This window comes from Larus michahellis, chromosome 18, assembly GCF_964199755.1.
Source record: "Larus michahellis chromosome 18, bLarMic1.1, whole genome shotgun sequence".
NCBI classification, from domain to species: domain Eukaryota; kingdom Metazoa; phylum Chordata; class Aves; order Charadriiformes; family Laridae; genus Larus; species Larus michahellis.
In genome coordinates, this window is record NC_133913.1 from 2,239,971 (window position 1) to 2,265,613 (window position 25,643).

A 25,643-nucleotide genomic window follows, 5' to 3' on the forward strand; every position below is an offset into this window, starting at 1 on the left:
CCAGTTAAACCAGAAACCGCCCGTGACCTCAGCCCCCTGTCCCCCCCCTCCCCGAGCTCCCCCGGGTGCCGCTCGGCGCAGGCTGGTCCCTGGGCTGCTCCTCACCCCCCGCCGGGCGTGGACCCCCCCTTTGGCCACCTCCAAAGGCACCTGCTTGCCCCGTGCCAGGGGCCGGAGGCACGGCCGGCTGCGGAGCAGGGGAAGGGAGGCCGGGGTGGGGGGAGCTGGGGAGGGCTGGATCGCAGCCGCTTGGAAGTGGAAAAAATGCCTGAGCTGAGAGTGTCTGGTTTGTAGATCCCGGGACTGGGCTGCGGGAGCGGGGCCAGACCCTGCCTGCGCTCGGCAGCATCCCCAGCCTGTGGGGCTGGGGCCGGCGCCGGGCATCCCACCGGGGTGGGGACAGGCTCTGCTGTGCCGTCCCTGCTTGGGGACAGGGTCCCCTCAGCCTGGGGGACACCGCGCTGGGTTTGGGGTATAGTAGCCCTGAAAACCCAGGCACCCACGAAGCCTCAGGAGGAGCTGCGCCGAGCGGGGATGGGGCAGGAGCGAAAGATTTTGTGCCTCCTCATGAGTCCCAGCTCTGCCTCCGCTTGGTGACACTGTGAGGACAGGGAGGATCATCACCGTCGGCCCCGCGCAGCGGCACGGAGCAGTGGCGGGGCCTGGGGACAGCACCAGGCTGGGATGAGGCACTGGGTGGGCTTCAAGGTTCAGGGGAGGACGGGGACAGGCGCCAGCATGTGCCAGGGTGATGTGCTAGTGGCCAGGGGCCACTGCCAGCATCGCAGAGCTGCAGCCCGTGATGTGTGTGCATGCCAGTGGTGGTACCCACCGAGCATCCCCGGCCCCGCTCAGTGTTTTGGGAGGGGACGCAGCGTCAGGGGATGCAGCTGGGAGATGCCCCGGCGTGGGAGTGCCGGCAGCCGCACATCTCCCAGTTGCCACCGGTGCTCCCGGCCACGGCTCGGCTTTCTCACGGTGTTTGCAGCAAAGGTGCTCCCCGGGGGCGGCTGGGAGGTGGCGTCACCTGCGGTCACGTCGCAGGAGGAGGGTTGGGTCCCCGGTGTTGTGGCTCCCCGGGGCGGGAGGTGTTGCGCGGGGCTGGCGCCAGCCCCATGCTCCGGTTACCGGAGCTGCGCGGCCGGCAGCGCTCGGGGTTGTGCAAACACCCCGGCGGAGCTGGGCCCGCAGGCAGCTGTCTGCAGCCAATGTAGACAAGTGCTGTAATTTGCTGGCGCAGCAGATCGGCAGCCGGACCAGGGCCGACGCCAGCTCTGCTGGAGCCCAGCCCAGCACCCGGCCCCGCGCCGACGGCTGCCCCGGGCGGGGGCTCCCCAGGCTCTCCATCGGGGCCCCCCTCTGGCCACCCCAGCTCTGGCGGCTGCGGGGGCACCGGGCTGGGCTCGGGAACCGATTTGGCTGGAGAAACGTATGTGCGCGCGTGTGCGTGTGAGTGTGTGTGCATTTCGCAGAGCCGCTACCGGGCTGCTGGGACCATGGGGACTGGTGCCACGGAGCCCAAAGGGAGTCGTTTGCCCCTTCCCATGACGCTTGGAGGCTGGGGGCACCCGCCTCCCCCCCGGCTCCCCCATGTGCTGCCGCTCCTCCGTCGGCCCAGGGCGGGCTGTGGCCCTTTCCCTTTCCAGAGGAGGTTTCTGTGCAGGAACCCCGGTGGCCACCGCATGACTGCCTGCCCCGCTGTCACCACAAAGCCACGTCGGGGCTCTGTGTGTCACCCACGCAAGTGCACACGTGTCTGTGCACCCACACGCGCGGCGGGTGGGCACCGGTGCGATCCGTGTCCCCGTCACCGGGGAGAGCCTGGCCACATGTCACAGCATCGGTGGCTTTCGGGGTCTCGCTGCAGTTGGGGACATGGGACATCACCCGCCGGCGGCAGAGGCCACTGGGAACAAACCCGCCAGCCCGGCAAGGACAGGGGCTGGGTTTGTTACAAAATGGCTGGAACTGGACCCAGGAACCAAAACCAAGAGCCGCGCTTCCAGGAAGCCTGGGACAAACTTTGGAAGCCACGAGGAGCTCAGAGAATTGTTTGTTTTTTCCTGAATCCAGGTGGTTTTGGCTGAACTGTCCCCGCGGTGTCTGGGCCCGTGCTCCAGCTACGCTTCGCTGGAAAAGGGTTTTCAATGAACTAAAAATTCCACGTACGGAAGACGGTGCTTGGTGATGGGCCCGTCCCCCATCCCAAAGTGGTCCCAAAGCGGGGAAAAGCAGCCATCCCAGTTCCCCAGAAGATGAGCGCTCCTGGCTGGGGCTGCGTTTGGCGACGCCGGGGAGCCGGGGCCCGGGTTCGGCGCGGACGGCGCTGGCCGGGCTCGGGGGCGGCAGCACCATCACCCCCCCGCGGCACCGTTTGGAGCCGAAGCCCTTGAACGTTCGCTCTCCCCTGGTGCGTGTGGCTGCTGCCCTGAGCAGCATCGCCATAAACGCGACGGAGTGAAGCGGCACCGGGGTCCCAGGCCTGGGCGCGGCGCTAATTAAGTGTTGGCTAATGAAACCAATGTTGGTTAATGAAAAATGCTCTGCGCATACTGGTGCCTCTGCCCTTCTTGACGACTCCCAGCAGACGGGCAGGGTGCAGGCAGAATGCAGGCAGGGGGCAGGCAGAGTGCAGGCAGGGTGCAGGCAGGATAGAGGCAGGGTGCAGGCAGGGCACAGGCAGAGTGCAGGCAGAGTGCAGGCAGGGTGCAGGCAGGATAGAGGCAGGGTGCAGGCAGGGTGCAGGCAGGGTGCAGGCAGGTTGCAGGCAGGGTGCCCACAGGAGGCAGGCAGGGTGCAGGCAGGGCTCAGTCTGAGTGCAAGCAGGGTGCAGGCAGGGTGCAAGCAGGGTGCAGGCAGGGCACAGGCAGAGTGCAGGCAGGATAGAGGCAGGGTGCAGGCAGGATAGAGGCAGGGTGCAGGCAGGGTGCAGGCAGGGCACAGGCAGGATAGAGGCAGGGTGCAGGCAGGCCGCAGGCAGGCCGCAGGCAGGGCTCAGGTACGGCACAGGCAGGATAGAGGCAGGGTGCAGGCAGGCCGCAGGCAGGGTGCAGGCAGGGCTCAGGTACGGCACAGGCAGGATAGAGGCAGGGTGCAGGCAGGGCACAGGAAGGATAGAGTCAGGGTGCAGGCAGGGTAGAGGCAGGACTCAGGCAGGGCGCAGGCAGGAGGGAGGGTGTCGTGCTGGGGCCCCTTGCCGGCTGCAGCGCGCACTGCAGCGCGTCACATCCTGCACACCCCGTGGGGGGGGTCCCTGTGGGGCCAGGGATGCACAACCCCGGGGCGCTGGGGCTGAGCCACCTCCCCCCGAGCTGCCCGTCACCCTGGGGCGCCGCGTCCCCCGGGGGCTTTGCGGAACGACGGGGACGGCAGCGGCGTGCGGGGGCGGGGGGAGGTCATGGGCCGGGTGCTGGGTTTCGGCTGAGCAGAGCTTAGGGCAGGCAGACCGGGGCAGGGGGGCACAAAGCCATTAATTTCTCCCCCCTCCCCGCCCCACGCAGTAACTCCAATATCTGTTTTTATCGCCGCCAAAGAGCCGTTGCAGCTGGTTGCTGTCTCCCAGCCTGGCTGGAGGAGAACGACTTCTTCTTTGTGTGCAATCCGTGCACATGCTTTGGCAGCTTAAGAGAGCGGAGTAACCTATTTCAGTCGCTAACATCTCCGCAGGGTCTGCGGTGAGGGAAACGATCCACCGCTTTACCGAAAACAACCCCTAAGCAGGGCATTCGTTAGCACGGCGTCCAAAATTAAAGCAGCGTAAAGGCAGCAGGTAAGCGAGCGCGAAGGGAGACGGGTGGAGGGCGGCCTCAGAGCGGCTCTGCCCCACTCTGAGATTACAGCGAGAGCTGAATCTTCAGCTGGTGTAAATCATGGCGGCCCTGACTTCCATGAGGCTGCGCCAATTTACGTCATCTGACGATCTGGCCCAAATTCATGCAAGTCATTTCCAAAAAACCCAACGTTTTACTGTCATGAAAATGTCAACATTTATTTCTCAGCTCGCTGCGATGCCTGCAGGCTGAGCTAGCCCGTAACCCCGCTTTGCAAAAAAAGGGCAGGAGAATTTACCAGCACCGGCCGAAACCGCGCTGCTCTGACATTTCTGCCCTTCGACGCTTCTTGCTCCTTGAGGGAAACGGGATTTTTCAGCAGGGCCCGGTGATTTTATATACGCTTTGATGTGCAAACCCACCCGGCTGGTGCTGGTCTGTGAGTCCCCCCCGCAAGCCTGCACCAGACCTCCCCCCGCTGCGACACTGCGGGGGGTTCAGTGCTGAGTCCCTGAGCCCGGCGCCACCGAACGCTCCTCGGCTTGGACACCCCAAGCACAGGCATCCCCCGCTGCCCGGAGAAATCTCGGCCGGAGTATTTGAGTCCTGCAGAGCGAAGCGCAGGGTGCGCGGCAGGGGAGGGAGGCAGCGGCTCCGTCCGGCGAGCGCAGCTCCCGTCCCACAGTTCCGCTCCCCGTGGGCAGCCATCCCCCACGGAGGGTCTCGGAGGAACATCTCGTCCCACCAGAGCGTAAAAAATGTTTAACTGAGACTCTTGACTTGACGGTATGTAACAAAAAAAAAAAATAATAAAAAAAAAAAATAAATATGGGCTGTTGCCAAAATGCAACCCAGAAGCGGGAAAGGGTGAGTGGGAGAAGCTTGGCAGAGCGTGGGCAGCTGCCAGCCCGGAGCCGTCCCCGGGTTTCTGTCCTCTACGGGCCCGGCAGGAGCTTGCAGAGAAGGTCGATGACAAGCGACGCCGGCTGCACGGTGTCGTACTCTGCAAACAGGTGACAGAAGTTCTCCGAATCTGTCTGGCTTTTGGCCACGAACCCAAAGATCCTTTGGAAAAGGAGAGAGCGCCTTATGTAGTTTGCATCCAGGAACCCAAAGGAATACGCTTAAACTAGCCCCGGCCGCAAAGCACAACCCCGGTTCCAGCAATTCCACCTTGGCCCGCTCCCCAATCACGTTTACTTGGAAGCAAAACAGCCGGGAGAAGTGTTTCTGGCAAGGCTTCCCCAGCTGTGAAAAGTTTCTTGAAGGCAAGGTAGAGCCAGATACAAACTCCCTTCCTGACCCCGGCGCGAGCCGTCGCTGGGAGGCTGACGGACTCGGACGGGGGCTTTCTAAACGCGGAGAATCGGGCTCCGCCAAACCCCTCATCAAGACCTACAAAGCAAACCCCCTCCCCCCGCCCCGGAAAGCTTCACCCACCTGTCCCACGTCTCATCCTGCCACCACGTTAAGTTTTATCGCATCCCCTCTTCATTTTTAAGCGTTGATTCTTCGCTGCCCCGCGAAGCTTCGCAACGCGCCCGCTGGGCAGCATCTCCCCCCGCCACCCCCCCGCCGCCCCCAGGTTCCCACCGCCACGCTTCGGCGGCGGGATGTCCCCGCGCGGGTCTCACCTCGAGGACTTGCAGTATTTCTGCCACCTGCGGGAAGAACAGAATTGGCTTTGCTCAGGGGAGTGATACTTAAGCCACCCCGTCAGCTGCAAAGTCAAGGTTTGTTTTTGGCCAGCCCCAGCGGGTTAAGGCCGGGGCTGCCCAGCCTGGTTGGGATTTGGGGGGGACGCGAGACCTCAGCCCCCCGAGCGGCCAGTAACTCACTTTCTGTTCTCAGGGTCCATCCCGCAAAACCGGATGGCAGCCAAGGGGTAGTGTCGCCTGAAGAACACCCTGGGGGAGGAGGAGAGGGCGGCGTTAGAGGAGGAAAGCGCCGGGGCAGAGCTGCTGGGAGAAAACAGCCGTTTGCCCATCCGAGCCCCGCTCGAGCCGTGGTGGCTGCTGGGGAACAGGGGGGTGGGAGTCCCGCTCCCCGGGGCTGCCCCCAGACTGGCAGCGCTTGGGTTCTGCCAGGTCCTGCCTCCCGCTCTCGAGATGTCACCACGAGCTTCACCCATCAACCCCGAAACCCGAAAAGAGGGTGTAGGGAAGGGGGGGTCGGGCTCTTCTCCCAAGGAACAGGAGATGGGGCAAGAGGAAACGGCCTCAAGTTGCGCCAGGGGAGGTTTAGGATGGATATTAGGCACAATTTTTACACTGAAAGGGTTGTCAAGCATCGGAACAGGCTGCCCAGGGAAGGGGTCGAGGCACCATCCCTGGGGGCGTTTGAAAGCCGGGCAGACACGGTGCTGAGAGATAGGGTTTAGTGATGGTTTTTGTCAGAGTTAGGTCGATGGTTGGACTCGATGATCTGAAAGGTCCCTTCCAACCCGGGCGATTCTGTGATTCTGTGAAATCTATCCCTGGGTTGCGACACGGATTTGCCCTAGCAGGCCAGCTTTTCTCCTGACGTGCTGTGGGTCAGCACGTTGGCAGGCTGAGGGGCAGGAGGAGAGCTGGGCGGCCGCGGGCGAGCTGCGTTTCCGTCACCGTTTCGCTCTGCCCGGCGCCTCGCCAGCGGCGAGCCCGTGTCAGCGGCCCCGTCCCGACCCTCCCCGGGCGCCTCTTACTTCCTCTGGACGTCGGTCAGCGTGACGCCCTGCTCCGTCGCCCTGAAGTGCACCAGGGTGGGGGTGGGCAGCGTCTCCAGCTCGAAGGTGGAGGAGATGGCTTTCTGGATGGCCGGCGCCCCCGTGAGCGTCTCCACGTTCACCGAGTTGAGGTACAAGACGTTGCACACTGCAAGGACAGCACGGAGCCCGGCTCAGCGCGGGGTCCGCGGCATCCCGCGGTGGCGCCGAGCGCAGCGGGGCCGGGGCCCAGGCGTCGTCCCGCGGAACCGGACACGGCTGCGCGGGTCAGATTTGTTTTTGATGAAAATTGAGGATTTGGTGACTCAGAAATTCCTCACAAATTTATTTTGGTTTACTTTAATTCTTTGCGCTAATTGTTTTAAAAGTCCAAGTATTTAATTTCCGGTTTTTAAATGTCACATTTGTTTTTTTTTTTTTTTTTCTGTTTATTACATATTTTCTTTAATGAAAAGCAGAAATACCCCAAGCCAACTAACGGCTGAAGGCCAACCTAAAACATGACATTTCAGGCTGATTGAGCTGTTTAAAGGGCTGTTCTGGGTCAAACTAAACTTTTCGGCTTGCCAACTGATTTTTCAGAATTTCCAGCAAAACAACGCGGTTCCCGACTCCCCCGCCTGCGCCGGGACCCACCGGCACGGTCTCTTGCCCGTCGCTCCCTGCTCTCACCTGGAGCTGGGGGCACCCGGCTGCGGAGGAGAAGCAAAGACCCTTCCCCGTCCTGCTGCGCCGTTTCCATCCCTCTCCCATAAGGTCCCTCAGCAATTTAACCAGCCCCCGACTGCCCCCTCCCTCTCCCAGAAACTCCAGATCTTCAGTGCCCATCGGTTCAACGCCCCGGTTGAGGCCAATCAGGAGACAGGCTTAAAAATCAGGGGCTCTTTGAAATTGTGGGTCTTTTCTCAGCCTTGGGACCTCGAGAACTGTCTTTTCAAGCGTTCCTTCACCATGGTGAGGTCCAAAAGTCTCCTTTCTTTAAAAATATCAGGTTCCCTTACAAGCTCATGATCTGAGGACATGAAGAAAACCTGCAGGTATCTCCAGCCTGGTGATAAAGCCAGGAGGGGGACATCACACCGGCACTGGGGTGACCGGCTGCTTTGCACAGCGCCGAAGACTTTTCGGCTTCTGCTGTGAATGGTGTCAGAGCGGGCAACACAAAAAAATAGAGCCCGGTGTTTGACAGGGAAGGACTCCTGCCCAGAGCCCCATCTACTGCCAGCTCGCCCGGCCCCCGCTGGCAGCAGCCTTCTCCTGGGCTCACCAGCAGTTTTCTTCAGCAGGGCCGGCGCGGACTCCGGGGCGCAGTCAGGGCTGTCTTCTCCGTCAGCAAGATCTGCACAAAAGGAGAAGCGGGAGCACTTGATGCCACAGGTCAGGACAAAAGGAGAAGCGGGAGCACTTGATGCCACAGGTCAGGCTGCTCCGGGCCACCGCTTTGCGTGGGGTGAAATTCTTCTTCTCGGCCCAAAGACCGCTTCCATTGCTGGGGTTTCGAGCAGTAATTAATCTAATTGTCCTCCGTCTCCCTCTCCTGGCTCAGTTCCTCTCTGACCTCCCCGCTCCTCCTTGCCTCGCCCACCCTCAGTGCTCCCCTGCTTTGCTGACCACCCTCCATCCCCAGCAGAAGCCGCTCACCACCGTCTCCTACTCCAGTCGGCTCCTGCAGGTCCCAGCTCCACCGGCAGCCTGGGCAATAGGCCCCGTCGTGGGGGCACATGGGCAGTCCGGCCCCCTCCCCACTGCAGGACCGTCCCCCCCCACCCCAGACCGCGGGAGGGACCACTGGGGGCATCTCTCCTGCCCCCGACACCTACCTCGGGTGGGGATGCTGAGCTTGCAGGGCAGTGCCAGCGGGGTGATGGCGTGCTGGTACACGAAGGCAGAGAGGCTCCCTGCAACACGGAACGGCACGTCAGGGGGGGGACTGGTGCCCAAAACCTCCCACCGGCGTGTTTCTGGCTCCTCAAGTGTCCCAGGGACCTCAGATGGAGGGGAGGGGGGGGGCTAAGCTGGACCGTTTGGGACCTCACAGCAACAAAAATGGGTTTTCCAACCCCCACCCCACGTTCTTGCTTTGGAGGCTGCTACCACAGCCTGACGGGCAGAGAAGGGCGGGCAGGAGCCAGGGGCTGGCGGGCCCCCATGCCAACACCCCCGCTGCAGGCACGGCCGCTGCTCTGAGGGGCTTCGGGGACCGCTCTTGGGGTTGCCCGGGCTGCGGGTGACGGCACCGTCCTTACCGAAATACAGCTCCTCGCTGGCTCCTTTCAAGTGCACCCCTTTGGCAGAGGACTCGATGAGGAAGTGCCGGACGAGGTCACTGCTCTCGTCGCCTGCGAGTGGGACCGAAGACGGTGTCAGCATCGGTGTTTCCCTCCTGCCCACCCCTGCCTGCCCCGGGGCTCCATCCCAGGGCATCCACCGGAGCTTCTGCTCTGCGTGGGGATCACGGTGCCAGCCCCGGTGCACGGGGATGGGCACACGCAGACCCCGCTGCCAGCCTCCCTCATGCACCCAGCGTCCCGCGGCTTCTCAGCTTGCCATAGTTTGGCTGGTTTCAGTTAAATCCCCGAAGCAAACCCCACCTCTCCCAGCGAGTCCCTCTACCTGTCTGGCTGCCGGTCGGAGAGACGGGAACCTTCATGGCCAGCCCGAAAGACCCCCGGTACGACGTGCTGTCCCGCACAACGAACGTGCCTGGCTCCTTGTCCTTCAGCAGCTGGATGGCTGTCAAAGCACAGGCGCGGGCTCAGCCAAGGAAAACAGGTGGAACCTCCCCGCAGTTGCGTTTTGCGCCCGGCCGATGCTCTCGCGGGGAGACGTTCCTTGGCAGCCGCGAGAAATCATCGGGAGCCTTTGCTGAGGACGCGCACGTCCCTCGTGAGGGTACCGGCTGCAGAACACGGCCGGTGCCGGCCGCAGGTACACAGCCCCGGCAGACCGAGGGTCCCCGACTCGGTGCCACGGGTCCCTGCCAGGGGACAGTCAGCCCCGTCGCGGGCCGCGCTGCGCAGCAGCAGCACAGTCAGAGGCAGGAGAAATTTTGCTGGACCCGCAGAGGGGACAGAGGGGCCGTGGCACAGCCTGTGTTTCTGAGCCTTCTTCCCCCATGGGTCTCTCCATGCCCATCAACCCCCCGAATGCTCTGAATTGCCACCACCGGGTCCCCGCAGGAGCTCAGCGCGGGCGAGAGCGGGACCGAGGTGTGCGGGGAGCAAACCCCCGCCTGGGGAACGGGCAGCAGTCCTGCGGGCCTGAGGTGGGGCGATCCCAGCAGGGACACTCGTGCCTTACCTTGGTCCCTGGTTATGCTCGGCTTGAACCAGTATTTCGACGTGTCCATCACAAACTTCATGGTCGGCTGCCCAGCCCTGAGGGGACCTGCAAGAGACCTTATGGCATCAAGGCCAGCGTGGGACCCGAAAGACCTTCACAGCAGACAACAGCGAGCAGGATGGGGCTCTAGCAAAGACATTTCTCTTTCAGGCCGGCCAGGGTTGAGGGGTTTTTTCCAACCCTTTTGATCAGAGCTTCCTCCCCGCTCCCCAGAATGATTCATTCTCCACGTAATTATCTCTCTTGGCAGGCGGCGATGGAGCGCAGAGGCAGCGGATGGAATCCCCCAGCAGTGCCAGCTTGCCTGGCCCCGCACAAGTCCACTGGACCATGGGGATTTACACCCGCCGAGGACGTGACCCGCAAAGCCCTCCTGCTATTCCCATAAGAATCCCAATTAAAACCCTCTGCCCAGAGAGCTGTCTCTGCTAATCTCCTCCCGAGAACAACAGCCCTATTGTTTACCCTTCAATGAGGGACCTTATAAACTCTGGTATCTTTAGATGTCCTCCAGAGCAAACTGGAACCCCAACCCCTCCTCCCCACCCGTTCTGGGCACACAAACAAGTATGAAATGACAGAATTACGGTCCTCATTCTCAGGTACTACAAATAAGCGTGTCTGCATCTCTTTCAGGGGACCAGAGCATTTTTGCCTGCTGAGTGCGTGGATGTCGGTGGGCAAAACACCGTGTCTGACACAGGGTCATCAGCAAAGAGCCGAGACCACCGCAGAGCCCTGCAGCCCTGCGGAGACGCGCTGAGGATCTCCAGCTCCAGCAAGGACTGGAGATCCTCACGTCCTCTCCTTCACGTCTCTCACCCACAGATAAACCAGAACAGAAAACGGTGTCTGCTCCCCCTTTTCTGGCAGCTCCTGGGCTCTGCAGCTCCTTCCACCCCCCCCGGCCCCAGACCCCGTGGCAGGGAGGTGACTTACTGTCGGAGACGCAGGAGAGCGCTGGTGCCGACAGCGCGGCGTTGAGGCCCCCGAGCCCCGCGGCCAGGCTGCAGCTGGGAGGGGGGCTCTGCTTGGCAGAGGCCGGGGGGGCTTTGGCCAGCCTGGAGGATGCACCTCCGTGTTCCAGGCACCCGTTCACCAGCAGCACCGGGATGTCGGCTGCGGAGTCGAGGATGGAGGGGGGGCAGCTGCTGGCCTGTCCCTTCTGGGATGGGGAGGCGTTGGCTTTGGTGGAGCAGGTTGTCCTGGGCTGGTGGAGGCTCAGGCCAAAAGCTTCTCCAGAGTGAGACCTGACGCTCGGGGAGGGTGGGCAGGGGCTGCCCAGGGAGCTGGCAGGGGACGGGCAGTCGGCCGAGCGGCAGGCGGCGAGGTGAGCATCCGAGTCGTCGTGGGGGAGCGAGTGGGTGCTGCTGCAGGAGGGAGAGGGAGAGCAGGAGGAGCTGAGCGGGGCTCGGCCGGGGTGGGAGGCACAGCCCACCCCAGAGACCGCGCCAGCCCTGCGGGGCAGCGACTCCCAGCCTGCGGAAGGAGGGCTTGGACTCCGGGACTTGGGAAAACCGCCCCGTGCCCCTTCCATCCCCACCACCAGCCCGAGCCTGGGACACGAGGTGGCATTTACCTTCCAAGGATGTAACTGGTGTCCGAGCCGGGGCTGGTGGAGAGCAGGGACACCCAGCTGCTCCTCTGCTGCGTCCTCATCACCTGCAGGGGCTTCAGCAAATTGTCGAAGCCCAGGGAGGTGCCCAGAGCCCCGGGGCCATAGGAGATGCTGTCGGTCTGTCCGGCCGCGCACTGCAGGGGGACGGCGATGCACTCGGATGCTTTGCTGCAGGTCGGGGAGGCAGCGCAGGTCGGGGCGGCCGAGCGGGGGCTCACGGGTCTGGGTGGGCTCGAGAAAACCACGCTGCCACTGGTGCTGTAGTTGCCTCTGAGTCCCCCTTTTTGGGGCAGGGAACCGTTGCCCTGGGGGGACCTGGAGAACGGCGTCCCCGAAGGGCTGGGGGAGCCCCGCAGCCGCTCGGGACACGTGGCTCTGCCTGGCGTCATCTCTATGTATTTAATGTCTGCAGGAAGAAAGAGGAGGTCGTTACCGATTCAGTGCTCGAGTCAGGTTCGTTAGCTAAGCTCAGTGGGGGACACGCGTCTCTGTTCTTCTTGCTGTCGATTTTGGCTCCTGTTCGCAAGCTCCGGCAGGGCGGGCGGGGGATGCTGCTCCACCTCCAGCGCTGCAGGGACCCCCAGGTGCCACGGGAGACCCCCGTGGCCCAACGCTGCCCTCCTTTAAGACCCTAAGAGGGCTGATTTCTCCACGGACACTAGTCCATGGTGATCCACCCCAGTGCTGGCGGGCTCGGAGGGACGAGGGGTTACACGCGGTCACGTCTGGCAGCACAGACCCCCCTCGCCGGCATCGCACAGCCGGCGCATGCCGAGACCTGCAGCAGGAGGTGGGTGTTTCCTCCATCAGCCGCTCCATTTGTACCTGACTCAAGAGAAAAACATCCGGCTGCTCCCCCCAGGGATGACATCAGGTTCAGAGGGTGCCCACGGCTGGGCGGAGGAGCACGGGGGACGTCACCCACACCATCCTCCCCGTCCTCCCCATCCTCCCCATGGCTGCGGAGCGGGAGGCACAGCGAAGCCACACGGGACAAGGGCGGTTGCAAGGCTCTCGGTGTCGGCTACGGGACCGGCCAGCATGGCAGCGATGGCGCAGCCCAGGGCAGGGGCTGGCTGCTCTCCCTTCCCTCCTCCCCATCCCGCACAACTCTCTTTAGAGAAATAATTTCCAAGGTGGTTTCTGTGCCTGGGCCCCGCTGTGTGTTTCTTCCTGCTCTTCCATTCACACTCGGGGCAGGCAGGGCACCTCCTAGCCCCTTTGCTCGCCATTATTTATCCTATCTGATGGAGCAGCACTTGCTCCAAGACCTTCAGTGAAGCCTCACAGCCAGGAGAGGGGGGTGCCAGGCTCCCAGGTGCCCGATGCGCGTCAGTCACCGGGTTCCTTGAACAAGGCCGTAATTTCTGGCTGAGCTAGAAGATGCCTTTTGGCAAGAGACACTCAGACTTGATTTAAGGGCTTTCAGCGATGGCGAATTCATCACCTCCCCAGGAAGCTGTTCCAGTGGTTAATCACCTCCATCGCGAGGAGCGTGCGCCTCCCTTCTAGCCTGAACGTGCCCAGCTTTGTTTCCAGCTCCTGGTTCTTGCCCTGCCATGGAGTTCAGGAAAGTTCCCCTTCTTAAAGGTGTTTCTTGGAGAGAGGAAAACCTTTTTGTTGCAGCAATGACAAACTGCTCCTAACAGCCCTGAGCTCCCTGGCACGGATGTTACATGCCCCGGGACCTGCCGGCGAGGGCAGCTGGCCGGGGCAGAGCAGCCGACTGGAGTGCCAGGCACTGCCGACCCTGTTTACTGCAAGGAACAGCCAGACCTCTGGGGCATAAAAGCTTGACGAGCAGGAAAAGCGCAAGTCTGTACAAAAGTTACTCCCTGAGCCCCTTCTCCACGCCGATCCCAGCGCAGGATTGGATCGGCAGGGCCGGCGGAGAGCCGCCGAGGAGGCGCCGGGGAAGGCAGAAGGGCTGGTCCCCAGCCGGGACGCAGCTGGACCAGGCAGGGGAAGGAGCCAGAACCGCAGCCGTCCCCCTCCACACCCTCGCTGCCACGGGCAGCAGCTCCTCCAAAGCCGTCCTCGGAAAGGCTCCGGAGGGACGTGGTTCTGGTATCAGTGTGCAAACCCTTCCAGCGAGCTCTTGGCCGGATGCTTTTTGTCAATGTCTCCCTCAAAAGGGGAAAAGAAATGAGGATTTTAATTGTCCGTTAAAGAAATAACTGAAAAGTTATTTCTGGTCTAAGGAGGCCTTTTGCCTCCTACTTCTCTGCCTTCACTCCTGCTTATCAGGTGTGGTTAAACCTCAAATATTTGCTCAAGACCTTGGCGGGTTTTTCAGCACCAAGGAGTGGCAAAAGTGCCGCAAACACTGAGCCCAGCTGTCACGCAAGCCAGGAACGCAACGCAACGCTTCCCTCTCCTCTCCTCTCCTCTCCTCTCCTCTCCTCTCCTCTCCTCTCCTCTCCTCTCCTCTCCTCTCCTCTCCTCTCCTCTCCTCTCCTCTCCTCTCCTCTCCTCTCCTCTCCTCTCCTCTCCTCTCCTCTCCTCTCCTCTCCTCTCCTCTCCTCTCCTCTCTTCCTACTCCCTTCTCCTTCTCCTTCTCCTTCCCCTCTCCTTCTCCTTCTCCTTCTCCTTCTCCTTCTCCTTCTCCTTCTCCTTCTCCTTCTCCTTCTCCTTCTCCTTCTCCTTCTCCTTCTCCTTCTCCTTCTCCTTCTCCTCTCCTCCCTTCCTACTCCCTTCTCCTTCTCCTTCTCCTTCTCCTTCTCCTTCTCCTTCTCCTTCTCCTCCTTTTCCTTCTCCTTCTCCTCCACCAGGCGGGAGCGGAAGGAGGTGGGTGAAGAGGGACGCTGTACAGCAGTAGGAAGTTTACATAAAAAAAATAAGAGCTGCTAAAAGAAAATAGAAAGCTAAAGTGAGGCTTTTCCCACTGAATCGAGGGCCAGATTTCCAGATGTTCAGTTCCACACTTGGAGCCAGGTTCTCAAAACCACTAGCACGCTACCTGCTGAGCCGCTCGGGACTCCAGCCCTCCAGTGGTGCCTGACGGAGAGGCGTCTGAGGGCCTCCAAACACCAGCCTGAGGAGCCAAGAGCTGAACTTGCCCTTTGTCAGGGTACTCCATCTGCAGGGCCACCCCCTTCCATCCCAGCGGGAAGCAGGGATGCCACCCGCTCCAGGATCGCCCAAGCCCCGCGGTGTGCCCGCAGCGCGCCGGACCCTCCGCTCCCTGGCTCTGGCTTTGCCGCTTCCCGGCTCCAGCATCGGGACCCTGACACCCGCAGGGCTGCGGGTGGGTGCCCCTGGGGACATGCACCTCCTCCTCCTCCAACCCCGCCTGCCTCACGCGGGCGTTTGCACGAGGGCTCAAGGAAAACGGAATTTTTTTTCATGCCTTTAACACCCTCTCAATTGACCTTCCTCTGGAAAGAGGCCGGGGGAGGGATTTTCAAGGTATTTCCGTGTCTAAAGACACAGAGGGACGATAAGGCTTTTTGGAAGCAGAGGGACTGTATCATAGAACCACAGAATGGTTCGGGTTGGAAGGGACCTTACCCAACCCCCTGCCCTGGGCAGGGACACCTCCCACCAGCCCAGGCTGCTCCAAGCCTCATCCAGCCTGGCCTTGGACACTTAAGGCACTTGAGGCACCTAAACACACCACAGCACGCTGTCTGCCGGCGATACCCTGCGCAGAGTGCGTTGAGCAGCCAACACACTGCAAAAGAGCCGCAGGCGAGAGCGCTTGGACCGGCAGCAGCACACCCAGCCCGGCTCCGGATCGCAGGGACGCCAGAGAAGTGTTGCAAAAGGGTTCACGTAAGGCACCCAGGCAGGAGAGAGAAAAGAGGGGGTTGGTATGTGCTGCTGATGTTCTGCCTTGCGTATGCCAGGTAGGCTGCCGGAGGAGTGCGCAAGCCCTGGAAAAAGAATTTCCCTGGCAAAACCATTGGGAACATTTAAATGGGATGGTTGTGTAACCATCAGTACCTTAGCCCAGGGCTTTGGAAATTTGGCATCAAATCCTTGTGCTTCCACAGGTCAAGTATGACCCTGGGAGAGGCTCCACTGCCCTTTGGTAGAACTGGGGCTCTGCTGCGAGGGTGAGCACGCTCCGGGCACCGCTCCAGAGCCCCGTGCCTGTCTCTAGTCACTGATGGTAATAACTTGGATCGGGCGTTTTCCGAGAGCTACAAGTCCCATTCCTAATGAGCAATGTTTTCTCCAAGCCCAGGGAAACAAACGGGAGGTTGAATTAAAGGCCGTTCTCCCTGTTTGCTTTTGGATCCTGTTGAGCTAGCTGGACACGAGATGTTTCAAATGAGCTCAGAGCGGAGCCACCTAAGCACGTAAGCTTGGCAGAGAGCCTGGAGACACGGTCTGTTCTCCTGCTCCTTTATATGAAGCCCTGATGTCAGGAGACAGTATCCCACACGAGATGCTGATCCCACTGGGGAGGGTGGGGGATGTCACCCGGTTCCAGCCCTCCACGGGAGCACAGGACCTCATCCTGCCCTGGTGTGTGTCCAGCCTCTCTGCCCCGGGCTTTCACTCTGCCTCTTGCGAACGGTTTTCGTTAGGTCTGAGCTGCGCTGGCTCCACCGCACGACCAGCACCTTTTGCCTCACCTATTGCCTCCGCATCTTGTTTCCCGGTGGCAACAGCATCACCCTGAGCAGCAGGTTGGACCGCATCCTTCACCGGCTTGCACGTGAGCGGCTGAAAGGTCGGATCGATTTCTAGGATCAGCTTGTTGAGAGTCTCTATGGATATGTCCAAGGTTGGTGACGCCAGGTGAGCCTCCGGATCCGTGCTGGCGTCCTCCTCCTCCTCCTTCGGCTGACGCGGGGCAGCGGGTCTCTCCGAAGAGGCATCCTGCTGCCCCTTCCCCTGCGCCTGGGCAGCCACGGGCTCGAAGGCGGGGTGGGCTTCGTACAGCCCTGCGCTGGGAAGCAGGCGGGCACTGGCGTGGACCACGGCGGCCGGGGCAGCCCAGTCCTCCCGCGAGCAGTAGCCGAACTTGATGGGCAGCGCGGAGCAGCCCGCGTACCCCGCCGGGCGCAGGCTCTTGCTTTCCTCCTGTGAGGAAACACACACAGTCTGTCCAACGCGCAACACGTGGTTTTGTATGACCTGTGACATGGTTTGGTTTTCTGGTTTGACGGCTTAGAGTCCAAGGGAAACCTCCTTCTCCTCCTCCTCCTCCTCCTCCTCGCCTCCCTTTCTCCAGCGGGGACCTCAGACCCCTTCTTCAATCCAGCGTCTCAGGCGGAAGAAGAATCTAAGGAATGCAGGGAGAGGAGCGGTTACACAGGCATGCCCAGGGCAGGAGCAGACTTCAGCGGAAAAGTCTATAAAAACGGGGATTTGGAGCGCAAAGCTGGAATTCAGCACATAAGAAAACAAGTCATCCTGTATTGCTTTTCCACCCCCCTTCCAGCCTCTGCTCCTGGTGCCACAGTGCATCCGGGCAAGTGCACGGAGGATTAATCTGCAACAGCTTTTCAGGATTCAAAGGCCTAAAAACTACATTCTGCTTTGTTTGCACAGCGCTTTTTTTTTTTTGGTTAAGAATGAAATGAAGTAGCGGTCTACCAACTTTTGCATGGGATCCCGGCCCTCGGGAGCCATCCGGAGGGGCAACGGCAGGCAGCGAGCCCGGAGCCGGGCAGGGTGGGCTCGCAGCGGGCCAGGAGGAGCAGCCTGCCAGAGCGATGTTCTGCCAGGGGGTGTACATTTAATCTGAGGGTTTATTTTGCTGGTACCATGTGAGCCGAGCCCTGGAAGCCCTGTGTATGCCTCAGTCAAGGCGCTGCTCTAGGAATCTCATCGCTATTAAGTTTTGAATACTCTCCGGTTTTGCTTTAGGTACAGAGTATGTTTTAATTCGCCATTCAAAAAAAACCCATGGAAGAAGGCAGGCTTCCTTGGGGGGATTCTGGGCAAAAAGGTCTCCGGATGCCATTTGGAGGTGGGGAAGCCGCCCAGCTCCATCAGCAAACAAGTGGGGTCCCCCCAGCTGCCACCAAATGCGCTGGGGGAACCTCACTCCTGTGTCTCCGGGTGAGGAAAACAAGCCCGTCCCTCTCTGTACCCACCGTGGTGGCCAAAACCCAACATCTCGGTGCTTGGGGACACCACAGCCCAGCGGATTCCCCATGCCCGTACTGTGCAGGGAACGCACCCGTCCTCTCCGGTCCTGGGGCCGGGCAGCCCCGGCGGGGACCACGGGATGGCCAGCGGGTTGGGGCCGGCGGCTCGCTGGCAGGAGTCAATCCTACAGCTCCCTCCTCCCCGTCCCGCGCGGATCTGGTGCGTAATACATACAAACAGTGGGCTGCCCTAATTAACGCATTTGTCCTTTCCTGCGTCGTTCTTGAATGACCGACTCGTTTACTCGCCTATCTGGGGCTGATTAACCGCGGAGTCACAGGATTAAGAAAGAGCCACGTTGCTGTGGGGCAGGCGGGCTGAAAGGCCCCGTGGGCGAGGGCAGGAGCGCGGGGCTGGCGTGGTACGTCATGTCTGGTGAGCGGTGACTAATTGCCGTGCCGGGTGTTAAGAGCTGCTACCGAGATGGCTCAAAACAGGCCGGCTTTGCCCTCCGTGAATTACACAACCCTGAAGAAGCCCCTACTCTTGCCGGAGAAAGAGACACCCAGAATAGCACAGACTCATGAAGATTAGCGAATTAGAAGCAAAACATTGCCGCTGACCGCCGTTGCTCACGGCGCACGGCACTCGCCGCGGCTACGGATCACGAGTCACACCGGTTAACGCTCTTAAAAGAGCTAAGAGAGGTTTTTAAGGACTGCAGAAATGAATAAATACTTCAAACCCATTTAGCCTCCCCCCAGCCCGGACCCCGCTGTGTCTCCCGAGCCTCCGATGGATGTTATTTACAGGACTGGCTGGTCCGTGAGAAGGGCTCAGGAGCAAGGACATGTCCTGCACCGAGACCTGTGGGCAGAAAGGAAAACCCCTCTGGGAGGCAGCTGTTGTGCTTTTATCTGCAAATTAGACGGGCAAACGGCATCTCTGAGCTGTAACTAACCATCAGTGCTATAGACGGGAGAGACGGCAGCTCCAGGCGCCCCGGGGCCGAGCTCGGCAAGGCAGGTCTGTCCCAGCCTCCGGACAGTCCGGGACAGGTGATCCCTACGGAGGGTCGGTTGAGGAGGGATCTATCAGAAAACGGGTGGGACCCCGGACCTGAGGGTGGGCGCTCCCCAGGCTCGGGGGGCCAGCGGGTGAGAGGCACAGGCTGAGCATGGAGGGGTCCCTCCGGGTCCCTCCCCAGCGGCCGAGCCACGGCCGGCACCCGGGGACCCAAACCCCAGGGTGCAGAGGATGCGGAGTGGGTTGGGCCCCCAGTTCCCCTTTCCCACCAGCCATGCCGGGGCTCTGCCCCACGTCCCCTCTGCCCCGGTCACTGCGCGGCTCTGCCATGGGTCAGTTGGGTCCCAGGCGAGCCCTCTGCCCGCTCCCGCTCTCCCGCCTTGGGGCACGCTATGTGCCATGACGCCGCAGGCGCCGCCGCGAGAAGCGCAGCGCAGTACAGGGCTTGGAGGGAGCGTTTGTTAAATATAAAAAGAAGAGTCATTCCAGGTCAAAAACACAAGCTAGATGGAGTGAAAATTGGATTCTCCCCTGGGGAGAAGAACTGCCTGGCTCCAGTCAGCGTCCGCAAGACAAGGCTGGTTTTAATTTAAGTAGGTACAGAAATAACGTGCAGTATGCATGAACCAGGGCTGTCAGGGGGTTCCAGGAGCATGCACGCAACAGCTTCCCTCCTCTCTTGTACTCCTGCCCTGAGTTTTTGATCTTTCTTGGGCCTGATGCTGCCAGAATTAGCCTCCAAACCTCATTTCTCCTCCCTTCCCTTCTCCGGGTTGAAGCGAGAGGTCTCCCAGGCTCCTCACAAGAATTTCAAACCTCGGCTGCAGGCTCCTCTGCTCGGGGGCACAGAAGGGCTCGGGGGAAGGAGGTTCATCACACGGTGGCTGTTCGCCACCAGCGTGGGGCAGCCACGAGAAAGACAAACGCTGCCCGCGGACCTCAGGACTTTCCAAAAGCACCCAGAAACAGCAGTGCCCTCCTGCACGGCCCCGGCCAAGGCTGGGCAAAGCTGTGCCCCCCCGGGCAGGGAAGAGGGGCCGGGATGGAATGCCGGGATGGAATGCCAGGACCATGAGCGCAGGCAGGGAGCCCATATGGCACGGCGAGGCCGATGGCACAGGGTGCTGTGCCACGAGGGGCGATGCCCTTGGCTCCGGCAGCCCCGGCAGAGGCAGCCCCGGCGCTGCAGACGTGCCGTGGGTGGCTCGCTTCGCCGGGGCCGGGGGGATTTGCTGGCCGTGCAGGAGCACTGGGGGAAGGAGCACTCTTGTTTAAGCTAAGACAAGGCTAGCACAAGAAGAAACGGAAATAAGCTGGCCGCAAACACAGCTAGACTGGAAATTACAGAGTCTCTGCTTCTGGAAACAGGCTGCGGAACAGAATTGCCCCTAAGAGGCAGGAGACAAGTCACAGATTTTGGATGCAGACGGACACATTTATAAAAGCTCTTGGTGACGCAGCTGCTTGTTGCACCAAGAGACCCGGCTGGGGAAGGCCGGAGTTGCAGTTCATTCCAGTAACCCCAGTCCTCCCCTCCAGCTTGGCAGGAGCCCCCCGACACGAAGAGGAGCCAGGCTGGGGGTGTCGGGACTGGGACGGGAGCTGGAGCCCCCCCCGTGGAGGGAGGAGCTGGGCTGGGAGGGCTGCGGGGTGCTCCGGGGCGGCGGTGGGAGAAGCGGGGTGCCCTCGGGCCAGGGCTGTGCCGGGCACACCCCGGGTGTTTGATAACCGCCGCCGTGCCCTTCCCAGAGCCGCCGGGCACAGCACAGCCCCGCATGGCCGCCACCGCCACGTGGGACGAGCCCCACGCATCCTGCACAGAGCAAAGTCCCATCGCGCAGCGCCCTGTCCCGGCTTCGCCCGCCGGAGCACAGCGAGCCCGGTGCGGACCCCCAGCTCCCCCTCTGCCCGTGGCTGTGCCCGCTCTCCCCCAGGCACCGTAACAGCCCCAAACGCTGCCCGGCAGCTGCCCTGGGTGTCCCAGCGCGGTTATCTGGGGTTGGGACACACGAGCCGGGACACGGGCTTGTTCCCTGTCTGCGCAGAGAGCCCAAAACGGCAAAGGCAGCTGCCAAGGCCGGGTTGTTTTTCCTCGCAACGTGAGCCCTGGGAGCCTCCCGATGACAAGGCTGTCACACACCCCCGCGCCGGCAGCGGCAGAGGGAACTGGGGGGACACCCAGGATCCACGGAGCTCATTACACCCGGCTTAATCATGGTGAGGGCCGCGGGGTGACTTGCCTGGATTAGCCGGGCGTGCTGATGAGGTTGAGGGCAAAGAGAAAAGTTGCCATGGTTATTCCGTGTTTTGCCTGCAGAGCAGAGGTATCACATAGCAAATACTGACGTACCTCCAGCTACGGGGGCGGGGGGGGCGGGGAGGGGGGGTCCGGCACCTGGAGCTGGAGGCAGCTGGTGCCTGAGGAGGGGCAGCCCCCCCAGTGTCGGGGGGAGAAGCGTGACTGTCAGACAAAGCCGCCCCCCTCCTTGCTCAGACAAGAATAATTAGAAAGCTCAGCAGCAAAAAGAAGCCATGACGAAGCCCCAGACGGCATCGCTGGCTCTCGGTACTTGACCAGCCCCGGGACCCCCGCCATGGGGCAGCGCCGGGGCGACCCTTTGTGGGGCAGCCAGCAGCCTCCGGCAGCAGAATCCATCCGCCCCCAGCCCCCCCCCTGCCCCCCAGCCCCACTGCATCCCTGCTTTAGCAACACCGCAGACTTCTGAAAGGGTCCTCCAGGGTTTTGGATGAGGAAGGTTATTAGCAATGTCGAAATTGCTACTCAAATAACTCCCCCTCCCGCTGCCACGCTCCTTCTCCTCCCCCAGGACGGCTCTTTCCCCCTTGGCAAGAGCTCTGGGTACGAGAGGAGCAGCGGAGCCCGGTCCCCGTTCCCAGGGGATGTCCCGGCGCAGCCAGGAGGGCTCTCCCTCCGGCTCTCTGCAGGGTGAGCAGGGGGCATGGGAAGCTCAGGGAGGGGGCAGCAAGGAGAGCATCTTTAGGAGAGGGCATCTGTCCAAAAATAGACTAAATTAGCTAGTGCTAGGAATGTCTGAGATGAGTTACAGGAATATGAGGCTCTCTAGACACACCAACACGCCCCTCGGAGCACCAGCCTGGGTTTTTCCCTCCTGAGACCACCGTCACGCCTCGCCTCCGTCCCCCTGTGGGACTGCATTAGGCAGTATGATTACGATGGAAGCTGCAGCATCCGAGAGGCTGTTTCTCTGCATTTTGGAGGTGCCAAGGTGGGACTAGAGACCCTCCCTCACCTCCTCACACCTTCCCTTCCTGCCCACGCGGGCAGCGTCTCTGCAGTGCCCCTCTACGGACCCCTGGACTGCTTCCACGCCATCATCCCCATGCCCCGCTCTCCTCTCACGCCAGGACGGATCCTCAGGACCTTGGGTTTGGCCTCACGGCATCTCTTGACACTGCCCTGAGTCGCGATGCTTTGACCTTGCTGACTTGTCAGCGGCTCAAGAAAGTCGAGCGGTACCAAACAACCCTGACTAAGGCAGAGCTCGCTGATCTTCCTCCCGAGCCCTACACAAACCACCGCCTCCGGCCAGTCCCACTTCTTGCTGCCACGTGGCATTTTTATTGCCTTGACCTCTCAACACCCCCCCCCATCCCCACCCCCCGCCCCGGCAGTGCAGCCTCCCCCCGGAGAGCCGGGAGCAGACCCAGACACACGGCCACAGGCGGAATTCCCTCGGGCAGGGCCACCGAAACAGCTCACACCACTCGTACAGACGCACAGTCCACAAACACCACTGGAATCGTAAACAGGCGTCAAACTTGGGGTGAATAAGAAAGGTAATTGCTCATAAAGCAAAGCCCATGGGCTGCTGAGTAGAGCCCCACACCTTAGCCGGAGCAATAAGCATAATCCCGTGCCATTTCTCACGGAAGATCCAGCCTTCCCCACCCAGGATAAACACCGCGGGGTCTCTCTGCCAGCCAGCAGGATTGTTCAGGCAGGAACAACCATGTCTTGGCTTATTTGAGATCTCTGCAGCAGATTTCTCCCGAGGCCCGAGAAGAATCACCGGCTAAACACAAAGCAGCAGCAGGAGAAAGGGGAGCGATGGGAGAGAGGAACTGATGCAAACTGCAAATAACGTTAGCGTGGAGGATCGAAGGGAAAAAGGACTTGAGAGAGAGACGGAAGAGCAGAGGCGGCCCTTGAAATCGGCGCTGGGCGGGTACCTGAGCTGCAGCTGCTGCGCCCCGCTCCCGCCGCGACGCCTCCTGCAGCACCTTGAGCTCGCAAAACCAGCGCAAGGGTGAGTCTGTGCAAGGACTCCGTCCTCTGGGAGCCTGGGATTTAATGGGAACCCAGTCCCTCCCACCTGGGCTGAGCTTCGCTCGCGCCGCGCAGGGTGCAGCCCTGCTCTGGGGCCAGGTGCGACGCAGCGGGGAGACCCCGCCGCCGGGACACCAGCGGGGCGGCGAGGGAGCAGGCTGCCTCCACAGCACGCGGAGGGCAGGGGGCTGCTCAGGAGGATGACTTTCAGCTGGTGCAGGAGGAAGGTACTCGGAGCAGCTGGGGGTTTGACTCTGCTCTGCCACCGCAATCCCGCCCGGGGCAGCGGGAGCACCAAAACCAGCGCTCGGCCACGGCCGGGCCCCCGCGCAGCTCATGGAGGGAGAGCAGGCGAGGACCAGGCGTCGGTCTCGTGCCCCAGATGTCAGCTGTGCCCCGCTGCTCTGCCCTGGCGAGGCCCCATCTGGAGCGGTGCGTCCAGTTCTGGGCTCCTGGGTTCCAGAAGGAGGGGGAACCGCTGGAGAGGAGACAGCAAAGGGCTACCGAGATGCTGAGGGGACTGGAACACCTCTCTGATGGAGAAAGGCTGAGGGATTTGGGTCTCTTCAGGCTGGAAAAAAAGCAACTGAGGGGGGATCTTATCAACGCTTATAAATACTCCAAGGGGGGGTGTCAGGAGGATGGGGCCAGGCTCTTCTCAGTGGTGCCCGGGGACAGGACAAGGGGTAACGGGCACAAACTTGCCCCTGGGAAGTTCCATCTCAACAGGAGGAGGAACTTCTTTGCTGTGAGGGTGGCAGAGCCCTGGCACAGGCTGCCCAGAGAGGTGGGGGAGTCTCCGTCTCTGGAGACATTCCAACCCCGCCTGGCCGCGTTCCTGTGCCACCTGCTCTGGGGGACCCTGCTCTGGCCGGGGGTTGGACCTCCAGGGGTCCCTTCCAGCCCCGGCCAGGCTGGGATTCTGGGATTCTGTAATAAATGAAGAGGGACCAAAAAGCACAGGACTCTCGCCTCTCCAGCTGGACCATGGGAATGGCGGTTTCGCTCTGGCCCTCTCCGGAGGTATCTGTCACTCCCCGGTGCAGAGGGCACTGACAGCCCTGCTGTTGGGAGGAGCAGTTTTGGAGGTCACAGCCTGGCCCTTTGTCCCTTCCTGGGTGGCAAAGGTGCTGCGCTAAGGAGGGAGATTGGGCCAATTCGGTGCAAAGGGGAAGAAATGATCTCCCATCGTCTGGCTAAAGGGCGATACTTCCCAGGCTGCTCTGATCTGAAAAAAACCCACCCAGTTCTGCACACACCCTCCGCACAATTATCTGCCTGCTGTATCACAGATTAAAAAATGTATTTAAAGGCAACCGTGTCTCTCACTGGTGTTTGCACCATGTCCAGCCCGGAGCAGCCAGGCCTGACTGCCGCAGTTAGCCTTCCCGCAATGGGAATAATGGATGATAATAAATAATCCCCAAACATCTTTTTGGATCGCTGTACGTTTTGGCTCAAGGGTTTCTTCCAGTTTGAGTGGGCACAGAGCCACGCAGCAACCTTTAAAATCATGTATCCGAAATACCCTTTTTCAAGGAAACGGCCTGTTCTGCTGCCCATAAATGCTTTCGGCTTACCGCAACATTGCCACACCGCTAAGGGACGCTTTGAAATGTCCGATTTTATCAGGAAATACCCCATATAAACTCCCTTCCTTTAAATTCCTTCATCTCACTTCGCAATCTTTCCGACGTTTTATTTATTATCAGCGGTTGGGTTTTTGGTTTTTTTTTTCCTTTCCTTACATCCCTGGGTAAACAGTGTTTCACGCTGCCAGCACAGCCCCTGTCCTTCCTTCCCCAACGGCTGCGGGATCGCGCTGGGGAGGGATCTCCCGGCAGCTCGCCTTTCCCTGCCCTGGTAAAGCTCACCCTTGGCGAGGTACTCGACAGACGGCGTTTGTGACCAGGAGGACGTTCAGCGTGGCTGTTACGGCACACAGGACACCACTGCAGGGCTCCGGCGGGAGGGAGCAGACGGGGAGCGATGTCGGAGCACCGCAACCCGCGTTAGGTCCCTCGAGCTGATGAGCGTCTCACCTCCCACGGGATGCTGGGGCACTTAGAGGGGACCGCGCCGTTTGCGGCAGCTGCAGACAGCGTAGGGAAAGCAGCAGGGCTGCGGGGGAGAGGACGGGGGTTGGCAGTAGAACAAGGTGCCTCTACGCTCTGGTCCCTCGTCTGCAGCCCGCACTCAGAGCACACCCAGCTTTGACGATGTTCTAGGGGGTTTGCAACCCTGGTGAGCTCAACCCCGGGTCCGGGGGATAAAATGAGTTGTTTGGGGTGAAGCATCTCCTTTGGAAAAATGGCACGTGGGCGTGCGCATCCCAGAGCGACCCTGCGCTGGACCACCCCATCCCCATCCCCATCCCCATCCCATCCCCATTCCCATCCCCATCCCATCCCCATCCCGTCCCAGTGCCCAGCTCCAAGCAGCAGCTGGTTCACGCCTCGTTGGAAAGAAGGTGCTGAGCAGATCCAAGCTGACGGCGGTGCTGGGCCGGCCGCCACAAAAGAAGGCGCTTCCATCGCACTGACACCTTTCGCTAACGTTAACTTGCTCAGCAATACATAAACAAACGCAAAGCTGTTTGCAAACGTGTTTTCACATCCCGTCCCGGTTGCCCCAGGCTGGAAGAGGCCTCCGTGTCCCAGAGTGAAGCAATTCGTTCTCAGCGGGGATTGGCCTGTTGCTGCTATTGGCACTTAAAAAGCCAAATTGAAATCCTCTGTTGCTGTTTTCATGTTGCTTTCAATCTGCGGCACAGACATTCACGTCCCAGTGCTTTTCCATGTGCATTGTGTAAGGCGCTCGGAGATG

The 25,643-nt window shown here is 61.0% G+C and overlaps 1 protein-coding gene across 1 annotated transcript; it reads right to left on the reverse strand.

The window, feature by feature from the left end:
• Nucleotides 1-4,142: 4,142 nt before the first annotated feature.
• On the reverse strand, nt 4,143-16,531 carry TNS4 (tensin 4). The gene is made up of 12 exons (XM_074562047.1): nt 16,018-16,531; nt 11,396-11,840; nt 10,756-11,186; nt 9,775-9,861; nt 9,088-9,207; nt 8,721-8,813; nt 8,295-8,372; nt 7,742-7,813; nt 6,454-6,622; nt 5,609-5,677; nt 5,405-5,431; nt 4,143-4,835 (listed from the first exon to the last, which is right to left on the reverse strand). The coding sequence occupies exons 1-12, from the start codon at nt 16,529-16,531 to the stop codon at nt 4,706-4,708; spliced, it is 2,235 nt and encodes a 744-aa protein (XP_074418148.1). The 3' UTR covers nt 4,143-4,705.
• Between the last annotated feature and the right edge of the window lie 9,112 nt (nt 16,532-25,643).